The 26220-nt window shown below is 40.7% G+C and overlaps 1 protein-coding gene across 3 annotated transcripts; it reads right to left on the reverse strand.

Moving 5' to 3' along the window:
* Positions 1-8041: 8041 nt before the first annotated feature.
* Positions 8042-24779, reverse strand: LOC132998536 (AN1-type zinc finger protein 3-like). Of its 3 annotated transcripts, none has more exons than XM_061068227.1 (7): positions 24424-24779; positions 18660-18700; positions 17760-17954; positions 16189-16251; positions 15727-15849; positions 14472-14681; positions 8042-10110 (listed from the first exon to the last, which is right to left on the reverse strand). In XM_061068227.1, the coding sequence occupies exons 1-7, from the start codon at positions 24501-24503 to the stop codon at positions 9956-9958; spliced, it is 867 nt and encodes a 288-aa protein (XP_060924210.1). In that variant the 5' UTR covers positions 24504-24779; the 3' UTR covers positions 8042-9955. The 3 variants fall into 3 exon arrangements, with proteins under 3 accessions (XP_060924210.1, XP_060924209.1, XP_060924211.1); XM_061068226.1 differs by having other exon boundaries at positions 16189-16254; XM_061068228.1 differs by lacking the exon at positions 15727-15849 and having other exon boundaries at positions 16189-16254.
* Positions 24780-26220: the final 1441 nt, after the last annotated feature.

Below are 26220 nucleotides of genomic sequence, written 5' to 3' on the forward strand. Positions count from 1 at the left end.
AAGAAAGAAAGAAAGAAAGAAAGAAAGAAAGAAAGAAAGAAAGAAAGAAAGAAAGAAAGAAAGAAAGAACGAAAGAACGAAAGAACGAAGGAAAGAAAGATTTGGCCTTGAGGGTGCATTGAGGTTTGGATCTTGATATGCTTGACATTTATGGGAATGGATCAAACGCACAGTCTCAGAATGGACTGTGAAGACATGGTACAATACAAGCGAGGGAGGGAGGGAGCGGTGGAGAGAGAGATCCAAACAAGCTGTCCAGTTTGGCTTCGGTTAAGAGAATTGAGAAACAGGAAATCAATAACAGCGGCCACCCAGGCAGCCAAATAAAGGAGGCTTTACAGTGGCCCACAGCAAACGATGACAACACATTAATAAGGAAAGTGCTGGTTGGGGGGAAACAAGATGCCGTCCTAGGACCTCGTTGTGGAATAAGAAATCAACATAGAATGGCTTCTGCAAAATTACACATCGAATGCAAACAACCCTAATTACAGCGATGCTCGGGTTGATGATGGTTATTTAGTGCAAGTAACATGACATGGTGCCGTTTAGCCAATAGCTTTAAATCAGTGGTTAAATGGGACATCAATACGACGGTGTGCATGAATGAACAGGCGAGATTCTCCAAAGACAACATTAAAGGTGAGATGAGCAGAAGACCTTCACAATATCTGCATTCTGCACCGTCTTCAATCATTCCAACCAGGGACACTGCTGGTGTCAAATAGTGGTTTTTGCTCAGGAAGGTTTCTAACTGAGTGTAATAGCTCAGTGTCAGCCATAACAAGAGCTGATCGAATTCTTTAAATACTGAGGAGAGGTCTGTCAATGTTTCCTGTCTTATCCCCCTGAGCATAGGAAACAATGAATAATCCTTTTCACGAGGAGGTAATGGCCTCACCTTATTTTTCCCTTTATGTTTACATTTCAACATTTAGATCTTTGGTTTGTGTTTTCAGCAACACAATCTATTTTGTTATGTTATGTTGTAACAACAACATGTGGACTGTGTTTAATTTAAAAACATCCATTATTGGATGGTGCAGTTGAGGAAACAAGGAAACAAGACCTCAAGCAAAGAGAATCCATAGAAAACCCTGCTCCTGAAACACCTTAATGCCTAATGTTCATATCTGGTTAAGTCTACCTAAACAGCTACATCACCCAATAACATCTATCAAGCCTTTCTATTGGCTAGTCTAGCATGAATTGAAACAACGTAACAAACAACCTTGTTACCGTGGCTGCAGCTGTGCTTACAGCTAATCAGGAAGATCCTGGTTGAAGGGCGTGGCATTTCCGACATGCTATAAGTGGGTGACAAATCACAAAAGAGTTGGCCGGCTGACCAATCAGGGCAGACTGGGATTTTTGGGAGGTGGGCCCAGAGCTAATATTGAGCATTTTGGGCAGGATTAAAAGATGATTTGTATAGATGATGTATTTGTTTCTGGGTGTATTTTGAACTGTACAGCCTGCAAACATATTCCAGTAGACCCACCCCCGATGAGAGAGAAACTCTGAGAACTCCCCACTACTCTTCCAAAGGCACAGTAATGCTCACACTAGTAAATAAGGTGAAAGTTTGGATGTGTACAGCAGGCATCACTCGTCTTGTGATAGAAACACTAGAGGTTGAAAACTTCGAATGCCTTGTGCCTGCTTCGACCCAACTTTAGAGTCGACAATTCAAGGGATGGGTGCAAAGAAGCTTGCAGCCTTGCAACGCCGCCATGCAGCGCTGCATCACTACTGCAGGATCCCAACACACTCAACCTTTTGAGCTGGTCGCTGATTCATCATCGGCTTACTGATGACTAATTCCTTCAGGCAGTTGGGCAGCTGACTCTTACTGTAAGCTTGATGAAATATTTAGTGCAACATATACAGGGTTGCCTTGCTCAGCGTTTGAACTCCAGGGCTGGACAGTGGCGCTCTCTCATACTAACAGAAAACACCTTGGAGACGATGACTCACCTGAGCAGTGTCATGGGGATCCAGAGTCCTGATGCAAACACTGTCCTTCTCTCCATGTTCATCAGAAAGGCAAACAACGACAAATGTGACCAGCACCACTCTCTGGCATGTCTATCGCATGGGTACTCCAGGAATAATCGCCATGACAATGACAGTAACAGACACGGATGCAGTCCCAGTTAAGGTCCACTGGGAAATTGTGATGCACACAAGGGAACATCAGCTGCATCACAGCTCCTGGCTGATACCTCAGCTCATAGATATATATAAAGACTAGATGTCTTGTTCGACAGAGCCGGACGTCACCACATGGCGGCCATCTTGCCAGTGGTTGCTCGCTCACCCATAACATTGTGTTGGTAGTGGTAAATAACCATAACTTGCTCAATTTCAACCGATTTTGAAACGGTCTGGTTTGTTATAAACGTCAGAGATGTAGTTATGACACTGCATAAATTATTAAATTTTTTAGAAAATAACATAATTATACATAAGTATGCAGTGTCATATCTACATCTCTGACGTTTATAACAAACCAGACCAGCGAGCAACCTCTGGCAAGATGGCCGCCATGTGGTGACGTCAGGCTTCGTTGGCCGGCAACGCAGACGAGACATCTAGTCTTTATATATATCTATGCCTCAGCTAACCAGGTGGTAATGAGTCACAACCAAGGCATTGAGATGTGCACTTCAATTGATTCTAGTTCTTTGTCTCAACTTTTCATTTCCATTAAATGTGTGACAGTGTAATATTTTGAAAAAAAAACAACTCTCTGCCAGTTTGTGTTAGTCAATGGACAGCACCTGGAAACCTAAGGATTTCCAGCTGTAGGTTAGAGTTGGATAGCAGGTAAGGCAACAGGAATTTCAAGCTCTGAGGTGCTAACCAGTCACAGTGAGGATTTTATGTAAAAAACACATCATGCTCTCCTCAATCTCAGACACAAATAACTAAATAACTGCTACTTTGGGACATGAGAATTCCTCTATTGCCCAAAACACATGACGTGGCCCCCTGCTGTAACATGTCTTTGGTAGCATCCAATAAGATTCAAGCTTAGTGTAAAACTATCCTGTGTGTCAGCTGCTGCACCTGCTTCTCCACTGCCAACATACTACTGTGGTCTTCTCATACACACTGCAGTCTGTGACATCATTGTGGTGCACTCAGTGTCCTTCAGAAGAGTAAAACTAAATCACTCAAACCCTCCAGAGGCGAGGATTTCACTTCGTTCTGGTCAAAATCTTGACGGCTTTCATTCGGTCTCATCTGTTGACGTCACACCAGCTTAAGAGATATGTTGTACAACCTCTCAAGTGTACGATGTACTTCCACCTGCGCACAAAGATGAAATAAACCTGTCAATATTCCAAGTCTCTGTGGATGTTTCTGCAGAAGTGACGTCAATATTTTCATGTGTGAAGCCTGCAACAAACCACAAGTCGCACTGAAGACATGACAAAATACACAAATGCTGAGAGGACACTTACACTTCGTAATGGTTTACTCTTTTGTAAAGTTTTCAACCCACCCACTAAGTCTGGGCTGCATCAAGTGGTCATCTCTCAAACCCTAAAGAGTAAGACACACCAGAAATACTGCAAACAGATCAAGGGCGTCGATTTGACTCTCAGTCAGTGTTGCTTACGAGACATTTATTCTTCCTTCTCAACCAACTTTGGCTGCAGATCCCGGTGTGTTATGCTTGTAGTGGTGAATGGAGCCTCAAGACCATCGTCAATCAGGATAAAGAACCGGCTACAGAGGTCTTGGAAACTTCTTTCCAACTCCACATCCTGATCTTTTTTTCATTTATCAACTTGATATCATCAGCTCCAATGAAAAAGAGATATGACTTCCCTTGGGGTCTTTTTTTCAGACTTTTCGCAGCTTCCTATGAAGATCACAAAAGGTTTTATTAAACTTTTTATCCACATACATTATGCAGTAGTGGTCCCCAAGACTTTGATGTGTAAAATAGGTGGAGGTGCCCTTTAATCCCAGGGAAATAATGGATGTACAAATTATATATGATAGCTCCAGACTCAATAGTCTAATTTCAACATGAATTACATCCATCATTTAGATGAAAAGCAATGCAAAACACAGTAGCTTGCATTCCTTTAGTGACTAAATGGTTTGAAAACAATGTGTTTTCAGGGAGTCACACTTTTTTCAAAGATTAGTGTGAAATTTAGCTCATCGTTTTTTGCTATTGGGAACCAGAAACCTTCTCTGGCTCTTCATCCATTACCGGCTCCCACTGTGATACACCTGCCATCTGTAATTCTTCATTACAGTCTCATCCTTTCCACTGGTTTATCTCACATGGTTGAAGTCTGCCAGTTACTGGAATGAAGTGTGCAGTCAGCCTTTTCCTTAAAGGCCACATGGGGAAGAAATGTCCCGACTGAAGGTAATGGCTACAGTGGGATTAGATCTTCCACCATTGCCGCTAATTTCCTCTTAAACCTGATCAAATGTCAGCAGCACTGCTGTTCCACACTTCTGCAGCAGGAGCCAGCTTGTGCTGGTTAGAGCTGGACAGGATGGTAATGACAGGTGCTTCCATTATAAGCTATGGTATGAGATGGGATTATGTGTTTTATATGTCTCTGGGTACACTCAAAGAATATTAAAGGATAAGCACTTATAACATAGATAGCATTAGCAGCAATGCATACCGGTGAATCTGAAAGGGATTTTTAATGATATAGATTTGGCTTATTTTATATTTCTTTACCAGACACTATTTTAGCAGAAGTGTAACGTCCACGAGGGACTGGAGCAATAATTCATGCCCGGAATTTAATACCTTTCCAGGCCTACGTTTTTACACAAAGCACCAGAACTGATGTAACGGTTACCAGACTAGTAAACAAGTAAGCAGCACAGTAACTCACTGCCCTCTGCTGTCTTTTCAATGGTGTCATTAATGTCAAGTGCCATAAGAATCTCCTTCTCTGTTGCCACAACCAAACATTCATCATTGTGAGGTGAAATGAGTCTGTGGAAAAAGGTAGTTCTCAATGACAGTCTGTTTTTTTGTTAAGTTTTTCTTCATTATAAAGTTTGTCTAATTATTCACACAGCGGTAATGAGAAATAAAAAAATGTAAGTCTCAATTTTGTCCTAGTTTCACACGCAGTTGTAATTTGTGACCATTAATTGTATTTATTCTTTATCAATGCTTTGTTCAGTTCAATTAATTTTGTGTATTTGCATGTTCGGAGTGAACAAATGTGACATCCCATTTACAGGAAGGTTGCTTTTATTTTGAGATCCTTCTAACATGCTCGTAACTTAATGCTTGGAGACAATGTGCATCGTGATATGAGTGGAGGCTGGTTTGACTGCAGTCCTGTGCTGCTGCACACTGGGTGTGTCAACTGACTAACCTAGTCCCTTCCTGGCGAACATGTCGCTTATTTTGCAGTATTCAGCAGAATCTGAGGCAAGAGGTTTGCCTCTTCTGAATTCTCTCCGCTCCACCTTTCCTTTTCTTCTGACCACGACCTTCCATTTCGCCAGCGACTTGTTATAATGCAGTACTATTAGGAGCAGGTGCATGGCTGCTCCAACGATCCAGAGTCTATACTGCAATGATCAGGGGATGGAGCCGATGTAGCAGGGGTCCCTCTAACTTACCCACTTGACCAAGTCCCAGCAGTCAATCATGCCGTTTCACCCTGTTTTTATAGCATCACATGACTAATCAAAACCAAACTTAACAGAAGGAACACTCACATTCATCAGTGTGATAAGAACTATCCCCAATGACAAATTATAGACAAATAATTTATGAGACGTGTACATTGACGTTTTTGTTTGATCCATATCCCATCAATAACATGGAGGAGGCTAGGTTTAATAGACTGCAGCCAGCCACCAGGGGGCAATCAAGACACTTAGGCTTCAGTTTTGAAGTCTATGGCAAGTACACATGTCTGCTTGGTGCTGGGCAGCTAATGAATTGTGGGTTTATCTGAGCTTTTTGGCTGTAAACTGGAGAACAACCCTGAGCGAGTGGGGGCTGAACCAAAAGTTTCGTAGAAATCTGAGCAGTATATTGAGCACTAAATGCATATTTTACAAATTTTAAGTATAATATTCCTGTTATAAAGCTTTAATTTAAATGCAAATACTATGTTATTAAATCTGACATTAGATGTCAACGTCTGTGTCATTTATTTTCATAATAAATCAGGGAGCAACCTCATATGTGCTTAAATGAATGTAATGCATCTGATGCAATTACAAGACCTGCTTTCATACTGACAAGCCCTAATCAGATTGAATAGGAATTATAAGTGACCTTAATATTCCATAGAGCGCTGCCTGGAAAACAGCCTGAGACCCATTAAACAGTGAAAACTCATCTGGCTCTTACATTGGACATTGTTTCCTTCCATTGGATTTACTGTAAACCTGAGATCATTCCTCCTCTGGTTCTCACTGGTGCCTGCTTTTTGAAACACGTCAGCAGTTTCCTCTGTTGTGCTCGGTCACACTTCAGCAGCAAACACTAGCGGTGTTTTGAGTGTGCATGTCTGGGAAAGCCAGCGGGATAGAGTGATAACAGTCAAGGCATGAAAGGAACAGATAGCAAGAGAGACAAAGCATTTAACAAGACCTCATTCAATATGAGGATGATGTGGATAACTGACGGCAGCCAGTGATGGCAGTAAGAATGGCTGGAGTCCTTGTTTGGTGAGCTGTAAGGAGATTACTTACCACTGGCCACAACGTCTTATCCCCCAAATCCCTCTCTAACACTAGGCAGTCAGCAGCAAATACAGATCTCATGCTCCCTTCGTGCCACCCAATCCTGGCATCGTGCTTCATCCTGTGTGTCAGGATATAATCAAGACAACATGGAGCACAAAGGAGAATACAGACGCTGAAATCCAAAACAAAGAGAGGGCTCTGAAAAAGCCTGAGGGGGACTTAAAAGATTAGAAAAGCCCCTCAGTGTATTCCAAACCAATCAAAAGCAGGGAGATGTGCACTCCTCATTAGAAATAAATAGAGGTCTGCATTGGAGAGAAAAACCTATAATTTCCAAATTTAAATCCAAATGTCAGAAGTTCAGCATTTGCAGTCATTACATGACATGTCAACATACAGCATACCTTTTAAAAATAAAACAAAAGGGGAAGTGGATCAAAAAGATATATATTTCAAGTAGTTTTTTCGATAAAAACTAAAATGTATCAGTTTTAAAAACGTCGTTCTGCACAAGTCAGGTGACCCCATGTGTGGCTTAGCACTGAAGTAGAGAAACCGACAGGATAGAAAATGTCTTGCTGCTTTTTTTAAATGAGAACTACACGGGGACACACAGGTCAAGTTTAAAGATATTCTAAAAGCTGTGTGTGGCTCAGCCCAGCTTCTCAAACTTCCAACCACCTTGAGAGGAGAAGCCCCTATTACGACTAATTCACATTAAGGCGCTAAATTGTGTAGTTCTGGCTCCATTTGAAAGAGAAGGAGGGAGAGGGACTACGCTCAGGCTGGCGGCCGGCCAGGCTCAAACACTTGAAGATGTCTTTTGATCCCCACTACATATAGCGCGTTTTCTTTTTGTCCCCAACGTTAATTAGTGCAGCCGTCCCACAAGAATCATTGCTGCCGTCAGAAGCCTCTTTAGTTAGATTTCTCCATTAGGGAGCACACACACGCACACACAAGCACAGACACGCTCAAACAGATTTGTTAAGTAAATGAGAGTGGCTTTAAAGCAGCCCACTGTGAGCAGTAAACAGACGTTTACATCACTGTAAAAAAAAAAACTGGCAGGATGTTGGGACATGGCCAAGACCCAGAGACATGTTGCAGGAACCACAAACTACATATGTGCATTCGTTAAAAAACAATCACGGTGCAAAATATGGACAGATGTTCACTCTACTGCCGCATTTCCCTTACCGAGTGCAATGGGAAAATCAGACAAGAGTGTGTGTGTGTGGGGGGGGGGGGACATGGTAAGTCGGCTAAAGTCTCACAAACATTCTTAATCTTCCCATCTGTCTTGTCAATAAGTACACCAGAGATGTCCACACTTTGTCTAATCCAATTTATTCTTTCTCAGTAAAAGAAAAACTTGGAAAGGGGAAGCAGAGGGTAATGCAATGGAAACACAAATTCAGAATTTTCCACGTTCATCTTCCCATCATATGACATTACAACCAAAACAAAGGCAGCTCTACACTAAAGTGTAACTAAATCTGCAATGCAAAAAAAGGTTAAATAAGGTTTTCCATAAGATACAGAATATTTTTTTCATTATGCACTTTCTGCTCGTTCTTTTCCACCAGGAACACATTGAGACAGGAATTATTTGCTGATTTCAACTCGCTCACCCCATCCCTCTTTCGTCATTTTCAGCAAAACAAGAAAGACAGTAGTGGAGAGGCAGTGAGGAGAAAAGGAGGAGGGAAAAGGGGGAAAGCGGAGCAATCAATAAAGAGGAAGATGAGAAAAGGAAAGTCAAAGGCAGGAGGAGGATGTGGGTTCATCATACCAGCAGGAAATTAAAGCATGGGGCAGAGGGAGGGAAAATAGGAGCATTTAAGTACAAGTAAGAAGAATGAAACCAAAATAATATTAAGTCCTGCTTCAAAGCTATTGGAGAAATGACCTTAAACAATGTCGATAAGTGAAATGAAGGGCTAAGAAGTTAAGAGGAAACCTGAACAGCAACAAAGTCCAACAGGCATCTCTGAGTGATGCTCTGCCAATTTCTGCTTCAGTCCAAACTCTGCTGCAGCCTTTCACTTTGCCTGTTTGTGCTCAAAGAGAACAACAGCTAAGCACAAAAAACAACTTAAGGTGATGTGAGGATGTGTACAATGCAGACGTTCCAGGTCCAGTCTTAAACCATACAAGCACACTTTAATGTCCGCCACGTCCTGTAAATGTTCTTCTTCCTGATGTTTGCACACATCCAGCACACGTAATCCACATGTTGCTGAAATAAAGACGATGGCTGAGAAGAGAAAATGTCTTCACGTGGAGGATAACGAAGATAAAGGTTGAGACGAAAAAAGGAAGACAGAGAAAATCCTCGACAAATTAAGTCTTGGATCAATCCCACCCCAACGTTGAAGACAGATCTGTGTGCAATCCAAGGACGAGTAGCTCGCGGTTCCCACTATCAGTGTGTGTGTGTGTGTTTGAGTTGGATTTCATTGTTTACAACGTGAAAAAAAACAATTTCACAACGATCTGAAGACAAAGGTTTGAAGGTGAGAAAGAGTTGTTGGGAGGAAGGGCAAACAATGGGCTCTGATATCCTGAGGTGGATGATTACCAGGTGTTTGTGTTTCTAAAGGTTAAGGATTAAAGGTGGAGGATGGCCAGGGGGTAAGACACTGACTTAAACTGAGGCTGGCTATCTTGGTTTGCTTCACAAAGTCCATGCTTGGCGCAGAGTAGAAAGCAGCTCTGTCTGACTTTGAGGTAAAGAACAGTCCATTAACAGCACCAAAGCAAAAGTGTTCACAAAGGGAGACCATCCCTTACTCCTCAATCCTCGTCATTCTTTGTTGTTGGGGGTTTTTCTTTTTCATTTTTGAGGTAAAGAGTACAGTCTTAAACTGGCCTCCAGGACAAACGTTTGTAATTCCTCGCTTCATCCGGTAATTCGTTCTTGCTCCACTCACACTTGTGAAGTCAGGAGCTTGCAAAAAATGTGGAGAGGATATTTCCTTAACTCTTTTTACTGTTCTTTTATTCCTGGGTGTGAGTATTTTCCAAAAGGCGTCTTAGCAGCAGGGATACGATCAAGCAAACAGAAGCTGGAAACGACCCAGATATGGGGAAACAGGGGGATGTAAAAGAAAGGAGCATCATTTAAAGAAACAAGTGGAGGTTTGTATCCAAAAAACCTGCAGAAATCTTGAAAAATAAGAGCCAAAAAACGAAAAATCAAATCCCTGTTAGTGCCAAGATACTGTCTGTTCGCTGAGATTCTTCAGGAGCATTCCTCCCCGATGCGCTGGCATGAGCGGCCCACCTTGCGGTCGAGCTTGACCATCTTCAAGACAGCCTCCTGACGACCGCGGCCCAGATGGTCGAACAGACAATCGTGTTGCTCCGGGAGCCGGTGGAGCATACAGAAGACGTTACCTGGAGGGGGGGAGAGGGGTGTGGATGCAAGAGAGAAAGAGCAGTCAGTTGGACAAGTAACGAATATTACTACTACTGCAGTTTAATGGAACTTTTAACAAGTTGAATCACAAACAGATCAGAATAGCACAAGATATACTGTAAATAAACTAGAGCTTGATCGATTTATCAGTCAGCTGATATGAGGCTTTATTTAATATCTTTACACACCAATTTGTATTTAAAAATGACATGTTCTACACAAGATAAGCGCCATATTTGCAATATTTACTGTACGTTGAAATAGCTTGCAAGACGAAAGGTTTTTTATGACCCATTTGTTGATTCCTGTATTTTCGCTGCTGGGTGTAAAACAAGGCGGTAGACAAAGACTGGTTAGTGGGCAACTCCTTAAACTGGGCAGCGGCACACACCTGAGACACCCAAGGAGCACAGCAGCTCAAGACAGTAACCCGGTGACTCCTTTCACTACTTCACTGTGCACAGGGTCACTTTCCCATCACCTCTGAACTGAACCCAGACCACATCCTGAAAGCTGGCACAGCTCTGAGCTTAGCCGGCCTGAAGGGGGCGCCCAACAGAACCCATCATGGATGACGGGCCTGCTTGAGTATTTAATAAACTCCCTAGTCAGTGTGCCTGCACATAGGTAAGTGAGGCATACGATTCAAATGAGCTGCATACACTGCAGGGACTGACTTAAATGATACCAGGTTAATGTGAAGGAACTAGCCAATGTGAATAAGTCTAGCATTTGAAAGTAGTGAGCAGGGCTATGTTCAGTGTGACAGGGTCAAGCATCTTAGATTCAAGAGTTCCGAGACGACAGAGAGCAGATGATATTCACGGCCTTTGCAGGAGTGTTTAGTTACCAGTAGTGGTGGGGACAAAAATCGATTCTGTTCAGTATCGCGATATTTTGCACCCGCGATTATATTGATACTGTAGCACAAAGTATTGCAATATTTAAAAAAATATATATTTATTTACAATTATATATGTAACAGCCCCTGGCTGGCAAAGCATGACGAGGAGAGTTTCAGAGTTTAAAAGATACCTAGTGTGTATGCGGAAAGGATGTTCTCCACTGCAGGAGATATAGAAACGGCCCAGAGGAGCACTTTAACATCTGAGCATGTTGACCAACTCCTTTTTCTGAACAAAAATGTATGTAATATTCCCAAATGAATTTAACATTTTGGGTCATGACCTTGCAGGTCTCATTTTGATTGAAGCTCTAGGTTACTCTTATTTATATGATTGAGCTCTGTGTTCATGTGAGAGGTCTCCTATTCAGAAAATAATTACAAAGGTCCGGTGTCCTGAATGTTCAAGGACAAAGTTTTTGCACTACCCTTTCTTAGTTTTTGCTCTTCAGTTAATGTGTAGAAGACAATATTGTTCACAGAATTAAATGTGACATTTGAAGTGAGTTGAGCAGTCTTATTTTCCTCATTTTTTGTAATTCCTTTGAATAATATGGGGGACATGAATCGCAATATATTGCAGAATCGAATCGCAATATATTGCAGAATCGAATCGCAATACTTGCAGTATCGCAATATATCGCAGAATCGCAATACTCTTGAATCGTGGCCCAAATATCGCAATACTATTGAATCGTCACATTTTTGCCAATTCACACCCCTAGTTACCAGAGAAGACAAGCTCATCGCCTCCTCTTTTGACTTCTCTGAACAAAGGCAGACACCCCTCATTTCTCTCACTGACTCCATCTCTTCTGTGGCGCTCTCAACAGAAGGCCTGCCGCTGCAGGAGGCTCGTTAAGCTCAGAGAAGCTCGTTAGCGCTCATGGTTTTAAATTCATTCATTAATACACATAATAACACTGCTGGCGCTAGATGAGCAGCGCTGAAATGCCCAGTTTGACAGCTGGTTGCTATGCAATTATAAGTGATTACAGTTCACACAATGGGAGCGTAAGGGAGAAAGTTGTGTAACGTTTGAGTGTATTAAAAAGGGATGGGTGTAGTCGTTGCTTACTGCAACTGATATTCCCTCCAGACATTAATTTGTCAAATAATTTAACAGTACAACACATTTCCATTCCACCATTTGTCCTATATTTAACAAGTCCCACTGATAACAAGCCCTACATTTAGAAGTGGTTCATGACACTCCATTCAAAGTTAGGTTCGTTTTTACACCAGGCGCCTGCCAACGTTTTGTAACTTTACAGTGAAATGAGTTCAGTTTTTGAATATCAATGACCTGGAGTGAAATTTAGAGAGTGACAATGGGCTTTAGGGTTGTACAATGAAGCCTGTCTTTGTAAGTCAAATTTTATAAATTAAATAAGTTTTTATTGAGTTCTATTAAAGCTGTTTAAAATATGTATTTTTCCTGAAGGTGAAAATGAAGAAAAGCTATTTCACAAAAGTGAGAGCAAGCTGAACTAAAGTTATCCGCATTATTTGGTTCTGAACTCTAAACAGAGGATTTTCCCTTAATAAAATAGGTAAAACCCTTAAAGCATGAAAGCACTTTGCAGGTAACAATGAGCAATTAAGCCAAAAAAAACTCGACCAGTTTGATGACATAGCAGCTCACACCTGGAGCAGCACAATGCTAACAGCTGTTCTCTTCTGAAAAGAACAGCCTGTCTATCTCAAGTCACAATTTCTTTCCAAAAAGAAATCCTACACAGTTTTTGAGTTTTCCTACAGAAACAATCAATTCTCCGAATCAAACTATCAAAGAAAAGTCAAAACATTTTCTGAAACCCAAAATATCAAACAGCACAACTTCCCATTTCACAGCATGATTCATAACTGCAAAGGTTAATGAAAAATTCAAATTTTTTGCAAGTTCTGCTGCCTAAACGAAATTTTAGCAGACGGATGGACGGCAATATTGATCACCCTGCACTAATGTCGAGGGGATAAAAAATGGACATACATATATTGTACAGAAATACTTGAAACATAACCAGTTACTGGAGTGGGAACATTGATTAATAGACTGACTTTATAAGTGGTTTTCATCATCCCTGCTGCTGCACAACTTGCAGCCTGCTGGCAAAAGAAAATGGATTGCAGCCATTATGTGACTAGAATGTACAGAGTGACTGAAAGAATATTAAAATACAGGAAATCCAGAATACCACGCCTAGTTTAAGTCCACATTTAGAACAGAACAAATTCATAACATAGAAGTTAATGTTTCAAACAAATGTCAAATAGTTTACTGCTTAAAGTATTGGATTGGATTCAGCTACTACTACGTTTACCCCTGAAACTCCAGAAGTGTTTTGTGGACTCAAACACTTCCCCCATCCCGCCATCGGCATAGGGGTGAGTAGATAATGAGCGAATTATAATTTTTTGGGAGAACTATTCCTTTAACTAAGGAAAAGATAATGTAGGTGTTTTCAAATCAGACATTTTAGGACTATTGCTTTCATAGAAAAAGACAATGAAAGTTGGGTCTCCATGTTAGAGGAGAGCTTGTTTGACTTAATCATCTTTTTATGTTGCAGTGCTTTTAGTGTGTTTGTGTGTGTGACACTCACTTCTCGTAAGATGAATATCACAGTCACTGTGCAACAGCAGCAGTCGACTGAGTGTGACAGCATAAGATCAGATACTGCGGTGGAGCTGTCGTTTCCTACCCATTTACAGTCTGAAAAGTGTTTGTGCTATCCACTCATTATCAGACCTTCTTGGCTTACACTCGGCACAACCATTAGCACAGTAATCTGCAATTACTGCAGTAGTCAGAAATCACTGTAATTGCCACCATTTCCCCTTCAGTCTGTGAAAAGCATGTTTTCATCGCAACCGCTGAACTATTAAGGATGGATGGCCCGTGCATTAAGCTGTGCCTGGTGGGAAAAAAAGGAAAGTCAATTTCCAATTTAGAAATTAGTGTGTGGGTTTAAGCAGATGGTCTTTAAGCAGTGAAGAGCTGTGACTTTTTAAGTACTTCAATTTGTATGCAAACAAGTTGATTAGCAAACCAAGTATTGGTTTAAACTGCATTAGTGTTTGTGGTAATTGGCTTATGTTTTATGTGCAATGTGAACAATTCAGGCTTTCTGTAATGTCCCCCCTAGGCTAGCAGAGGCACTATGTCCATCGACATTTCTGTCAACACCGCAAACGCACGTGCAGGCGTTAGATGCATTTGCCTTCATAAACCTATGACCAAGTTAACTATCATCACTGCAAAAGTCATTTATTGCCCTGTGCACATGCAACGTACAAAAACAAGGTCGTGAATAATGGCTGTCACTAATTCATGTGCAAGCCATGACGTGTGAGGCATCAGCATATGTCTCTTCATTGTTCACACTGTGTGTTTGAATGCATGTTCATGTTTACAGAGTTGTGTCATCGTACCACAGCGACAGGAACCCAGCTCTTGCTGAACCAGCTCCAGTTTGGTTTGGCAGCGGTGGCAACGTTTTCGGCTCCGCTGTTTGGAGCCACCGCGAGCCGAGGATGAGGACGCAGACAAAGATGACGACGATGATAACGACTCCTCACTCTCTGGCACCACACCCACCCTGGCTCGCTTCTCAGGTGAAGCATCGCTTTCTGACTCAGAGGCTGCAGACCAATATAAGCACATACAAAAACAATTAAGAGAGAAAAAGCTATTACTAACATTACTTACACTATCACAACATATTTTTTACCTTTAAATTTTACATTGCTCACATTTTTTATTGCCCCAAAAAAAAAAAAAGATAAAGCCACGATGATCATGGTACTGTAGTGCAACTAAAAGTCAGGAGCCCGGTTAAATGACTTTCAGAAGATGAAAAATCAGTTTTATGTTTCTAAAAAATACAAAAGCATGTGAAGGTTAATCGACCTGCTAGAAATGTTTTTTTATAATTAGTTTGGCAATGGACTTGCCTGCTCCAGCTTTTATCATTCCCATAACCACGTGAATCTAGAGATTATTCATCTCCGACTGGAGCTTTGACTAGAATTTCAAGAGGAAAACAATTCTCCAATAATAGGCTCCATAACATTTAATTTAATATAGAGGACATTATCTCTGATTTAGTGAGCTCTGAAACTGCAAGAGAACAGATGATGGCACGCAGGGACAAAAACACCTTTGTGTTAAATAAAGAGGTGCTTTGGAGATTAATGGTTCTGCTGCATTAGATAAAATTCAACCCAGCACCTGAGACAGGAAGAGCTTGTAGCAAATTTCCAATGGTCGGCTGGAATTTCAACTCAGCTTTTTTCATCAATCCTGCAGACTTTTCCCCCCAGCCCGGCGGAATGCAGATCAGTGCTCAATAAATCTCTGAGAACTAGGCCAGGCTGAGGCAGCCAGATCCTCCTAGCCTTCACCATCGATCCCTCTGTGTGTGTGAGGATGTGTCTCTGTACATGTCCAAGTGCATGTTTTGGAGAAAAAGGTAAATCTCTGCTGCCAATTTACACAGGCTGGGAAATCTAATTTAACTGTAAGTCAACAACTGGCAGTTCTTGTTTTTTTCTTAAAACATCAAAAAATATGCAGCCTTTAGAAACATATATAGAAAGACGTACAAAAAAGTGAAACATCAATTCAGCTACAGCATAGGATTGAAATGATGCTGTGTGTGCACAAATGTTATGGTATGGTGCTCACATGATCCCGCGGCATCAGGCAAGGGATCAACGTGTTCATGCTTCCTCACATCGCCGACTCTGCAGTTGTCCTTAGTCATGTGCGGGTGTTCATGTGTGTGAAGGCAGCAGCACATCGTGTCAGCTAATAAGGTGAAAACACCATAAGGAGAAATATACACTCGAAGAGAGTCAGCAGGTTTCTTTTTGCAATCTAACTCGTTTAGATTGCTCTGATCAATGCTGGTGATGATGCTGAACCCGAACTTGACAATTTATAATCTTTATTATATGTCACGCTTATTGTTCTGTGATACTACTCATAACAGCTTTATTGCCTTTGCAGCCATGATCTATTGTGCCCCCCACATCCTTCCCACTGCTGTTTCCCCTGAAAGAACAGTTAACCTGGCCATTTTGAATCATTTCATTGTCTGGGTCACACAATGTAAAACAAAAAAAAGGACATCACACTTAGGCATACCTGACTCAAAGGAGCGTTTTGTGGGGGTGGAGAGTGACCCAAAGACTGTGTCTGTGCTGGATACTTCTGAGAGAGAGAGAGAGATAAAGTGAGCAAAAGAGAGGCAAAGAGAGAGAAAATGAGAAAGAAAAAAGGAAATAGAGGTCATAAGGATGTTAGTTTTTTCCTTTTAAACTTTATTGAAATCTCTCTCATAAAAGTGTCAAACTAAATTAAATGCACCATGATATTGACTTAGAAAACACCAATAAATAACAATAATATGCAAGTTTTATAGAAAGTCATAAAGAGCCTGGACCTACATATAAACAATCACGTGTTATCACAATATGGAAGCCAAGCTGTGAACGCTTGTGATCGACAGATAAGGTCACGTGTTATAAACAGCTTCATAATAAAGGTTATCCTTAAAGTCACACAGTTTATAATTGCAACAGCTTGAGGACACAAAATGCAGAAGAGTTTTCTGATGGTTGCCTGGATACTCTGGTACCGTTTTCCACATGGAAGCAACATAAAAAGACCGAGACTGGGGCGTGTGGAATCCTTTATTATACTCTGAGCCTTTTTTTCCTCCCCCACAGCGACAGATATCAGTGACAGGGAAACTCCCGCAAAAACTCGCTTAAATATCAGTCCCTGAAACAGGACGGATTTTTTCATGAAGATCCATGAATGCTTCTCTGAGAAATCAATGAGAATGTTAAAAACTTCAAAAAATCTTGGATCCTAATTCAGATACAGACCCAAATTGGATTGATTCTTTCTCAGCCCAAGTTTCTTGAAAGTTTTTTTAATGTAATCTTGCTTACGAACAAATAAACAGACGGAGTGAAAACGTAACCTCCTCGGCAGAGATATTAAATACTGCAATTCTGCAACTCTGGTAATTAATATATTATCACGAGTAGTGATATTAAATATTTTCCTTATGAAATAAGCTGTTATTCATTTCTTTCTGATTTTATTAGTCAAGGGGGAAGATGGTTTGACCAAACCTGAACCATAGCTTTGAGTTTGCTTTATAAGATGATCTGCTTCTAAATCTAAAATAATCAACAACCTCTGTATATTACTACAAAACTTAAACTCCAGCTTTAACAGAAAAAAACCCAAACATTTTCACAAGCTCCACACATCCATTTGGTGGCCACTTTATTGTCCTGTCCTGCATCGGCCGCCACAAATAACCTTGTCACCGTATAGTGATGACAGATGCCCTGGCACTTGTAGGTGTCCTCTTAAAACCTTCACTTGTGAATAGATACCCTTTCCTATCATTTTCACTATCTGTGCCATGAGGACAAATATAGCCAGGACAGGGGCACTGCAGAAACTAGCAGTCAAAAGGATAGAGTACTCTGGTTCTGAGCATGTTACACTACATTCACATTCTGCACAGGCGTGTTTGATTAGAAATGCTCTCCTATCTAGGTTCAAAGAAAAAGGAGGAAAAGACTTATCAATGAACTCTGACACATCTGAAATAATAAAGAGGACTTGGTCCACCTGAGCTGAAAAGCAAACCTGATAAGATTCATTTCTCACTACTTAATTAACTGCTCTCTTACCGTCCTGAGCAGGTAGAGATGTCACTCCCGTCTCTCCTGGGGACGGCTCCTCTGACAAGTTCGGCATCGACATCAGTGACTGACTAATGCTGCTGTTTGTTTCATTACAGAAGACGTCTGCTTGGCTGCTGCTGCTGCTGGAGCTTGAGGAGGCCTTTGGGGCACAGTCATTGTCTGGCTGCTCCTTCTGAATGTCTACAAAAGAAGGGCAGATGGTGAGACATTTGTGCGCACATCTTTGAAAGCATCTATCAGTTGGTGTATGGAGTGGCTGTTCAGTAGGACAGTGGGCAAAACAAGTGTGGCATTGAGAGAACTCTGCTGCATCAAAGGATGTTGATCAACTTCAAACAGAAGCAGTGGCACAATGTGAGCACTGTTCTAAATTTATGTGAATGGACATCATTTTCTACTATAACCTCTAACACCGATTGTATTAAAGGATGAAATGAAGCACAAGGTACAAAATAATCTGATAAAAAAAGATATGCAAAAGTCCAACACATGAAAGTTTCTAAGGAAAAGAGCCTGATACATCATTTGGCCAATAATATATTAGCCTCTCAGAGACATATCAGTATCTGCGTTAATGTTTGCTGATATGCATCTTTTATTTTACAGAATGAACAATGCAGAAAAGATGTGCATAAAAGTAATGTCTAATTTCTTAATTCCAGTTGAATATATATTTGGTTGTATTTGTGTTTTGTCTGTATTCATAATAACGTTCATAGTTGGAATGTAAAATATGCAGCCTCAATTACATTTCTCTTTTATAAGGATTTGATGACGACATCTTAGTTATATAACTTACATATACATTTTTTTACATTTGTATTAACCTATATTATATCTCTATCAGCATTGAACAAACAAATACACAGCAGAAAAATAACTTACCTGAAAAACATTTTGAGCAAAGCTTCATGGTTTTGCCCGACCTAATGAAAAGAGCAGAAAGGCAAAACACATGTGTTAATCAAAAACAGAAGTCGTACACTTGTGTGAGAGAGTTCTAGGAAACTGCAGAATGGGATGGAAAAGATATAAGTGCATTTTACTGGTTTCCAAAACCATAAGTCCCAGACTGAAACTTAATTTCTCATATGGGGTCCTGGTAAATAAAAATTCAAGACAAGGAGTGTGATCCAGACTGGAGTTATACATAATTCACTGAATGCAGAGCTGCCTGCTATTAGGCCGTTGAGGGGTAAGTAGGAGGCGAGACCATGTCAGCTGAAATTTGACTTAAGTTATATTCTGTCTTGCAACCATTGCAGTAATACTAAATAGGAACTCAAAAACAAGAAGCAGCTTGGTCTCACAGTATGAATGAAATATGATGTAGATACAAAACAATTATTTTGTCCAAAAATTATATTTTATTCATTATTTTGCAAACTTTTGACAAAGATATGTCATGAATTGTATTTTACTTATTGTATTGTATCACACTTTTAGGTCCAAGCTCAATTGGATCAGGTGTCGGAATCCCTCACAAACAAACGCTGATTCTAACATTGATTCTAATTGCAAATAAAGATCACTAAAGCCTCGCTGATTTCAGTGGCACAACTCTTTCACAGCAGATGGCTCTGGCTTTCCTCCGAGAGGGCTCCTCTCATTTCCTCTTCAGCCCTCGTCTTGACTGGCTGCGCGTTGACCGTGACGGTCACTGCTATCAGTCACATTCTATTTATTTTGGGCGCTTCGTTGCACACCTTTGTCCTCATTTCTAAATGTAGGGTCAGCCGCAGTCATCCTGAGGGCTGTCTGTCAGTCGCCCGGTGTGCGGTATTAGGTAGAAAAGAGAAAGGGGAAAGCAAGAATTGAGGCATAGAGGAAAAATGTCATCATCAAGACACCAGGCAGGAAGGAAGCCTGCACTGGATAAACAAGTCATATCCTGTTGTCAACCTTACAAATTGCACATTAATTGGGGAAATAAAAAGAGTGAGAGGAAACATGCAGAATAGAAACACCTACATGCCTGCTAAGCAGAGTGAAGTTTAAACAGAGTGCTCAACAATCAATCTGTTTCATACTTGGCCCACTGCTGTTACTAATGAGAACGCCTGATTGGAACAGACAGGAAGACAGGCTGCGTCGCCTCAGTAATTCAGTTTGACTGACACAAGGGAGCAGAGCCTTGGATGGGTGATAAATGTTTTGAGGGAATTAAGTGCTATGAAACACTATACTGACATAATCGGTTAAATAAAAAACAACTTCAGAAATACAGATGCAAGTCTGTTAATAAAGTTTTCACAGGCAGACTTTTTTGATGAGGGCTTATCAATAAGGGTTGGAGGAAAGTGACAGAATGGCTGTGTTATGGGGGAGAAGAGATTATAACTCTGCAGTTCTACATTCACATTAAGTTTTGGTCAAATTTTATCTAATTTGAACATAATCAATTTGTGTAGTAATTTTTTAACTTGATTAATTGTGGTAATATTTATTAAGTTGGTTCAACTAATTTATTTTTGTCAGTGCAGCATTTAGGGAATCACAAATCACAAGGACTCTGTTTTACAGTATATATATAATATGCGTTTTTCCTAATTTGCTGACCTTTTAAAGACCATGCCATTAATCAGATTATATCCTGATTAATCAAATAATATTGATAAAAAATAAGATAATGAAAATGGTCATGATTTGCAGCCCTACTTCAGACAATATGAAGGACAATGCGACAATTTTCCTTGAAAAATGTGCTCCAATGTGTACCACTTAGAAAGCAAAAGGATTAAATTAATTTATATATAAAAACATCTTGTTTTGTCACAATAGCCCAAACTTCAGGGATATTCAGTTTACTATTACAGCTGACTGAAAACTAAAAAATGTTTACAATGTAGAAGGTGGAAACACTGACTAAAACCCTGACGTTCTGAAAAATGTTCCACCAATTTGAAAGCATTAACATTACAATTTATGTAGATGTACATTAGCCAGGATTATGTTGGTGGTATTAACAGTCGAGTGTGGAAACTGCCCATGAATCCTCCGTTGTGTCTTCTGCACAGTGAAAAGGGCAATCTGTCACTACAGTGGCATTAAAAGTGTACTCTTAAAGGTCTAAAGTCTGGAATTGCAATTATTATGAGCCAACAGCATATTATTACTTCTGCAATCCGCCTCTGCTAGTCATGCAATCGATACCTCTATACAAGAAATTATTATACATAGGGCTAAATATGACACTAATGGATAATGCAATTACTTTAAGAATCCAGCAATTCTCTGTTTGAAACAGCGATCTTCATTACTTTTCAGTGTTACACAGCTTTTATGCTGAAACAAAATCATTACAGGAGGAAGGTTTGAATTTTAGGAAATATCTAAAGCCCATTTATTGTTGCACAGGAACCCATTTAACTAACGATATAATTAAATTTTATATACACTCCAACATATATATACATATACACAATGAGGTAGTGTGTCAGCTAGTTCAGATTTTATGTTGTATAAATACTATGGTAACGGTACCTTTAATTTCTTTGAATGTATAATGCTTTGCCCAGCAACGTTACATTGTAAATCACTGAACAAGACTACTCTCTGGAAAATTGGATTTATATCACCTTTACCTCAGGATTTTAAAGTCATCAGATTAGCTGCAAACAGTCCCTCTTATCTGATTATTTAACATATAATCTCTTTCTAAACAGATTTTCATTTATGTTTTGTACACCACAAGACAGTATATTAAGCTGCCACATGTAGCAGAACAGGAAATCATACTTGCCTATCTGACATTGTAAATATGACTGAAGATAGAGTCACACTTGAGTAAATTGAATGTTAAAGGCATAGTATCAAAGCACAGCAGCTTACCACGGTGGCAGCGAACTGTGACGTTGTGTGTGTTTGGACATGACAGAGACACAGGACTGCTCAACTTGCTGTGTGTGCGACACGTCCCATGCAGTTAAGCTGCATGTGTCGGCCTTGACGAGGATTTGCACCGACACATGCACACAATTATCTGAGACCAACGCAAACAATCCACACCTGCAGGGGCAAGTGATGCAACGTTCAAACACAACACGTTCAACACATCTGTGATGAGCCACATGTATATTAGCTTCATCCTTTCTGCAAATAAATACAGTCTTCTCCACCTAATTAGGCAATTGACAGGGTTGAGAGACCACTTGGATCAATTAGGCCCTGTTCAGACATGGCATTAACATCCTTGTCGGACGATACAATCACGAGTCGACAGCGATGAGTACATCAGTTCACACCTGATATGAGAATTCATCTCGAGTGACCACTTGTCATCACTCACTCCCCCGCCTCATATGCAAATCAACACGTAGGCTACATCAATGGTGTTTGCAAAGACTAAATGTCGTGTTGTTTTTAGCCATTCCGACTTTGACAGACAGATCTGTTGCTAATGAGGGTTTGTGGACATGTCTTTCTGTAGTTGCGAGGACGAATATTGGTTCAAAGTGTGTCTTAAGTGTTAAGACTTAAGGATTATGGATAAGTGAGGTTAACGTTAAGTATTAAGTTGTGATGGTTAATGTTAATCACATGAAAAATGTGTGTGAGAGTGAGAGAGACAAAATGTGGGAAAGGAGATGAGCAAATCAACGAATTTACAGAGCTCTACAAAGAAAAAAATTAAATGTTACCCCTTTGAAATACTAGAAAACAGGACATTTGGTGGTCAATGTTGATACTGTGGTGGACCAACACAAATAAGTCAACACATGGGAAACACTGAAAAGTGTGAAAGTATTTCTGAAACGGTAGCAAGCCGGAAGATGTCAGCTGAGTAAGCGGTTCTTCACAATCTGCTTCTTCATCTCACCATCATATTAAAACACTTGCAGCATTTAAAAAATAACTAAGTGGAGTTTCCTACCATTTTTTCCATTCTAATGACTGTTTGTAACTTCCCTTATCCTATAATTTGATCCACGGACCCTAACACTTTACAAACAAAGCTTACAAGGAGAGGTGGTTTAGGTATGAAAACTGCCTGTGCAAAAATCCTGTCAAACAGTACGCTTGGAGTCTACAGATAAAAGTCATGAAAAAAGAGTAAAGTGCATAAAACAAAACCTAAACTTAGACGTTGCAAGAGGCCTTGGCCCACCCCACTCTATTTGGCAAAGGATCGTAAAACTGGAAAGAGGGAACAATTGCTATTCCAACTTAAAACTGCAAAGACATGGACCACTATTTGCATGGTCAAGAACAGGTATGATTAAAGAGTAATGATATGCATCTCAACATGAAATAACCTCTATCAGGAGATAGGATTTCTTAAGATCATGTCACTAAGCCCAAGTCTCTGGTTTTGAAATCTGGAGACAGATATCATTTTAATAGTAAAATATTTGTGTGACATTATTCTTGTGCTTATCCAGCCAGTGGGTGGTTAAGATGTCACCTCCAACAGATCATCCCCTTAAATATGCAAATAGCGAATGAGGTACTTAGTGTACTAAGGCAGCTCTTATAGCTTTTATATGAATAACAATGAGGGGAAAAAACCTGATCTTCACCAGTCTGGTAAGGTGCCAAAGTATAACACTCATTTACAACAAAGCTGATTACGATTAAAGCTATGGCCTGCAAAGTCCAAGGAATAACCCTAAGATGTGTTAACATACAATGTACACAGAAACCTCTAGATAAAGTGGTACCTTTATTCAGAACTTGGTTCTAATAAAATTATTATTATAATATTATACAAGCAAATGCAAGTTCCTGTAGCTTGAAAGTGTCATTTGAATTTATTGTATTGTAGTACTTAGTGATGTTCTGATACCGACACCAGCATCGGAATTGCCTCAGATACAGCTGAACGTTATAGGAAAGGCATCAGCAAGTATGTATTCAATAAACGATATAAACAATGAATCATCACGTCCATAGCAGCATACATCTATCAAAGTATGATATACAAGTAGGGATTTCTCAAATACACTAGTATGGGATTAGTACTCGGTATCGACCAAGGTATTGGAATCTGTGTCAGAAATTGAAGAATATTATAAGAATATCTCTAGTATTACTATTTAAGTGTCAATTTAAATAATGATTATTGCTTCAAATGTGCTTTGAGGGTGTGTTTGCATTTCATAAACATTAAGATACCATTACTTGACATAAATATCTAATATATGTTGGTCTGTTATGAGTGTGTCGAGCTGTGGAGAATGAAAGTGTCCCAACATGTACAATGTACACATGAGGATTAATGTGCTAAAGAAACCTTTAACAAACACACTGCGCTGATGTGTTTGTTTTGGCCTTTAATCCAACCTGCACAACAACACCAGAGTCTTTTCCCAACACACACTGTACATGGTTTACACCCAAGTCCAGCTGACTGTTGAACCCGAGCCATCTGCTTCCTTTATGAACTCGGTGCTTTAACAATCCGGTTTGTATTAGCGCTGCCCCACCTGTCACTTCACCTGGAGGGCTTATCCCCGCCCTGCCTCCCCGGGGAGAAGCTCACCGAGGGCGGATGGTGTTAGCTAGCGGCTAATGCTACAAAACAATGGGGAGGAGGGGGGGGCAACGAGAAAAGCAGCTCATCCCTGTTCGAGCTGCTGACGCTAGCGGCTAGCCACGGTGCTAGCTGCCGGGGGAGAGAGGTTTCAAAGCGAGAGGTGTTCCTTCTTACCCCCAGAAGCCACAGGGGCAGCGCGGCGGCACGACGCTGCTCGGCGGCTTGCTGCTGCCCTCGCTCCCCGTGTCCCCCATCTCCTCCGTGCGAGGCTGCTCCGCCGCGAAGCAGGTGAATCCGGGGATGGAGTGAGGGCCTCGTATTAGCGTGTAGAGTCCCCCTCTGGCTCTGGCTGGACCGGAGCTGGAACCCCGGCCGGGTCGTCCCGCAGACTGTCGCTAGACGGGGACCGTGTCGCCGACACGAGCGGCACCGTGCTCCGGGGAGGGGAGCAGCTCTAACGGGCACCGGGACACCGGAGGAGCCGTCCGAGGCAGCGACGGACAGAAGCACCGGGGAATCCTCTGGAACGATCAGCTGCAGACAGGGACAGACCACTGTGGAGGGGGAGGGGGGGCGTGTGGTGGGGAGTGGGCAGACAAAAGGTGAACTCGTGTGTTTGTGCTGAATACAAAGTGACACAAATACAGTTGTGCTCATTTTAAACGTGCGACTGGAACCCGGGAAGTGATGGTTGGGTTTTAGAAAATAGTTGTTCTCTGAAGTTGTAATGGTACGATCCATACAAAACTACAAATAGAGCCCAAAACACTGGTCATGTACGGTGCAGTCAGTTTGGTTAGCTGAGGTATTTTAAGAAGAGTCATGAATCTTTTTCAACAATAATCTACATTTACTGAAGCATAATTAGTTATTTTATCGACATAACCAAATAAAACAATTAGGTCCAAACATTATAAAAGGTGTTCGTGTATCAAGCAAACCCACTAGTGGAAAGTAAAACAACTAAAGATATTAAATTCAACATAAGATCATAATGCATTCTAAAAAACATATTTTAGGAACTTTCTACGTATGTGTTAAAAATAAAAAATTAAATACAAATTATTATTTACAATAGTATTAAGACCATTTGCTGTGGGAATATAGATAATTGATCGTCCATGTAATGTATTGGACATAGTTTCAAAAGGTAAAACAATTCACAATGTATTTCAGGACAAAACCAATCTGTGTGATGAAATCTCTGTGGACCTCTGTCATAATATTTTGGTTCGGGATAAATCAGTGTTAAGGTCGGAAACGTAAAGGTCTGGGTGTTCCCATGTTCACAGAGTCATTCAGGGTGGGGAGGGCCTTGCATGGAGGTGTTCAAGAACCAAACAGATATACCTTAAAGGGATAGTTCTCCCAAAAAATTGTATTCACTCTTTATCTACTCACCACCAAGCTGATGGAGGGGCGGGTGAAGTGTTCAAGTCCACAAAACACGTGGGGTAAACAGTGTTGCAGCCAATTCGAATACAATTGAAGTGACTGGTGTCCACTTCTTCAAACGTATACAAAAAAACGTCAGAAAAAGACCATAAAATGCCTCGATACTGCTCCTGTGGTGTCATATAAGTGTCCTTAAGCCCCGACATTTAAGTTTGACTCAAAACAGCATCATTTACAACATTGTTTTAGCCTAAATGTCATCTGATCTCTTCCTCCTACGATGCTGCATTTCTCACAAGAACTTTTGAGTGTCGCGAGGGGAACTGAGAGGATGAATAAAGCCAAACACATTGAGGTTCTTTGAGAAAACCTGCTCCAGAGTGCAAGCAGCCTGAGACCTGGGTGACCACAGTTTTATTTATCCAAAGTATACAAGAAAATGCTGGACCTTTGGACAATTATCTGCAATGGGGTTTAAATCAATGGGCGAAATGGCACAACTATTAAATCTACATTATAATTAAATATTTAAAAAGTGAAAGGGTTTGATAAGTATATAATACATTTAGCACTGCA

The sequence above is a fragment of the Limanda limanda genome, chromosome 3 (genome assembly GCF_963576545.1).
Source record: "Limanda limanda chromosome 3, fLimLim1.1, whole genome shotgun sequence".
Taxonomy (NCBI): domain Eukaryota; kingdom Metazoa; phylum Chordata; class Actinopteri; order Pleuronectiformes; family Pleuronectidae; genus Limanda; species Limanda limanda.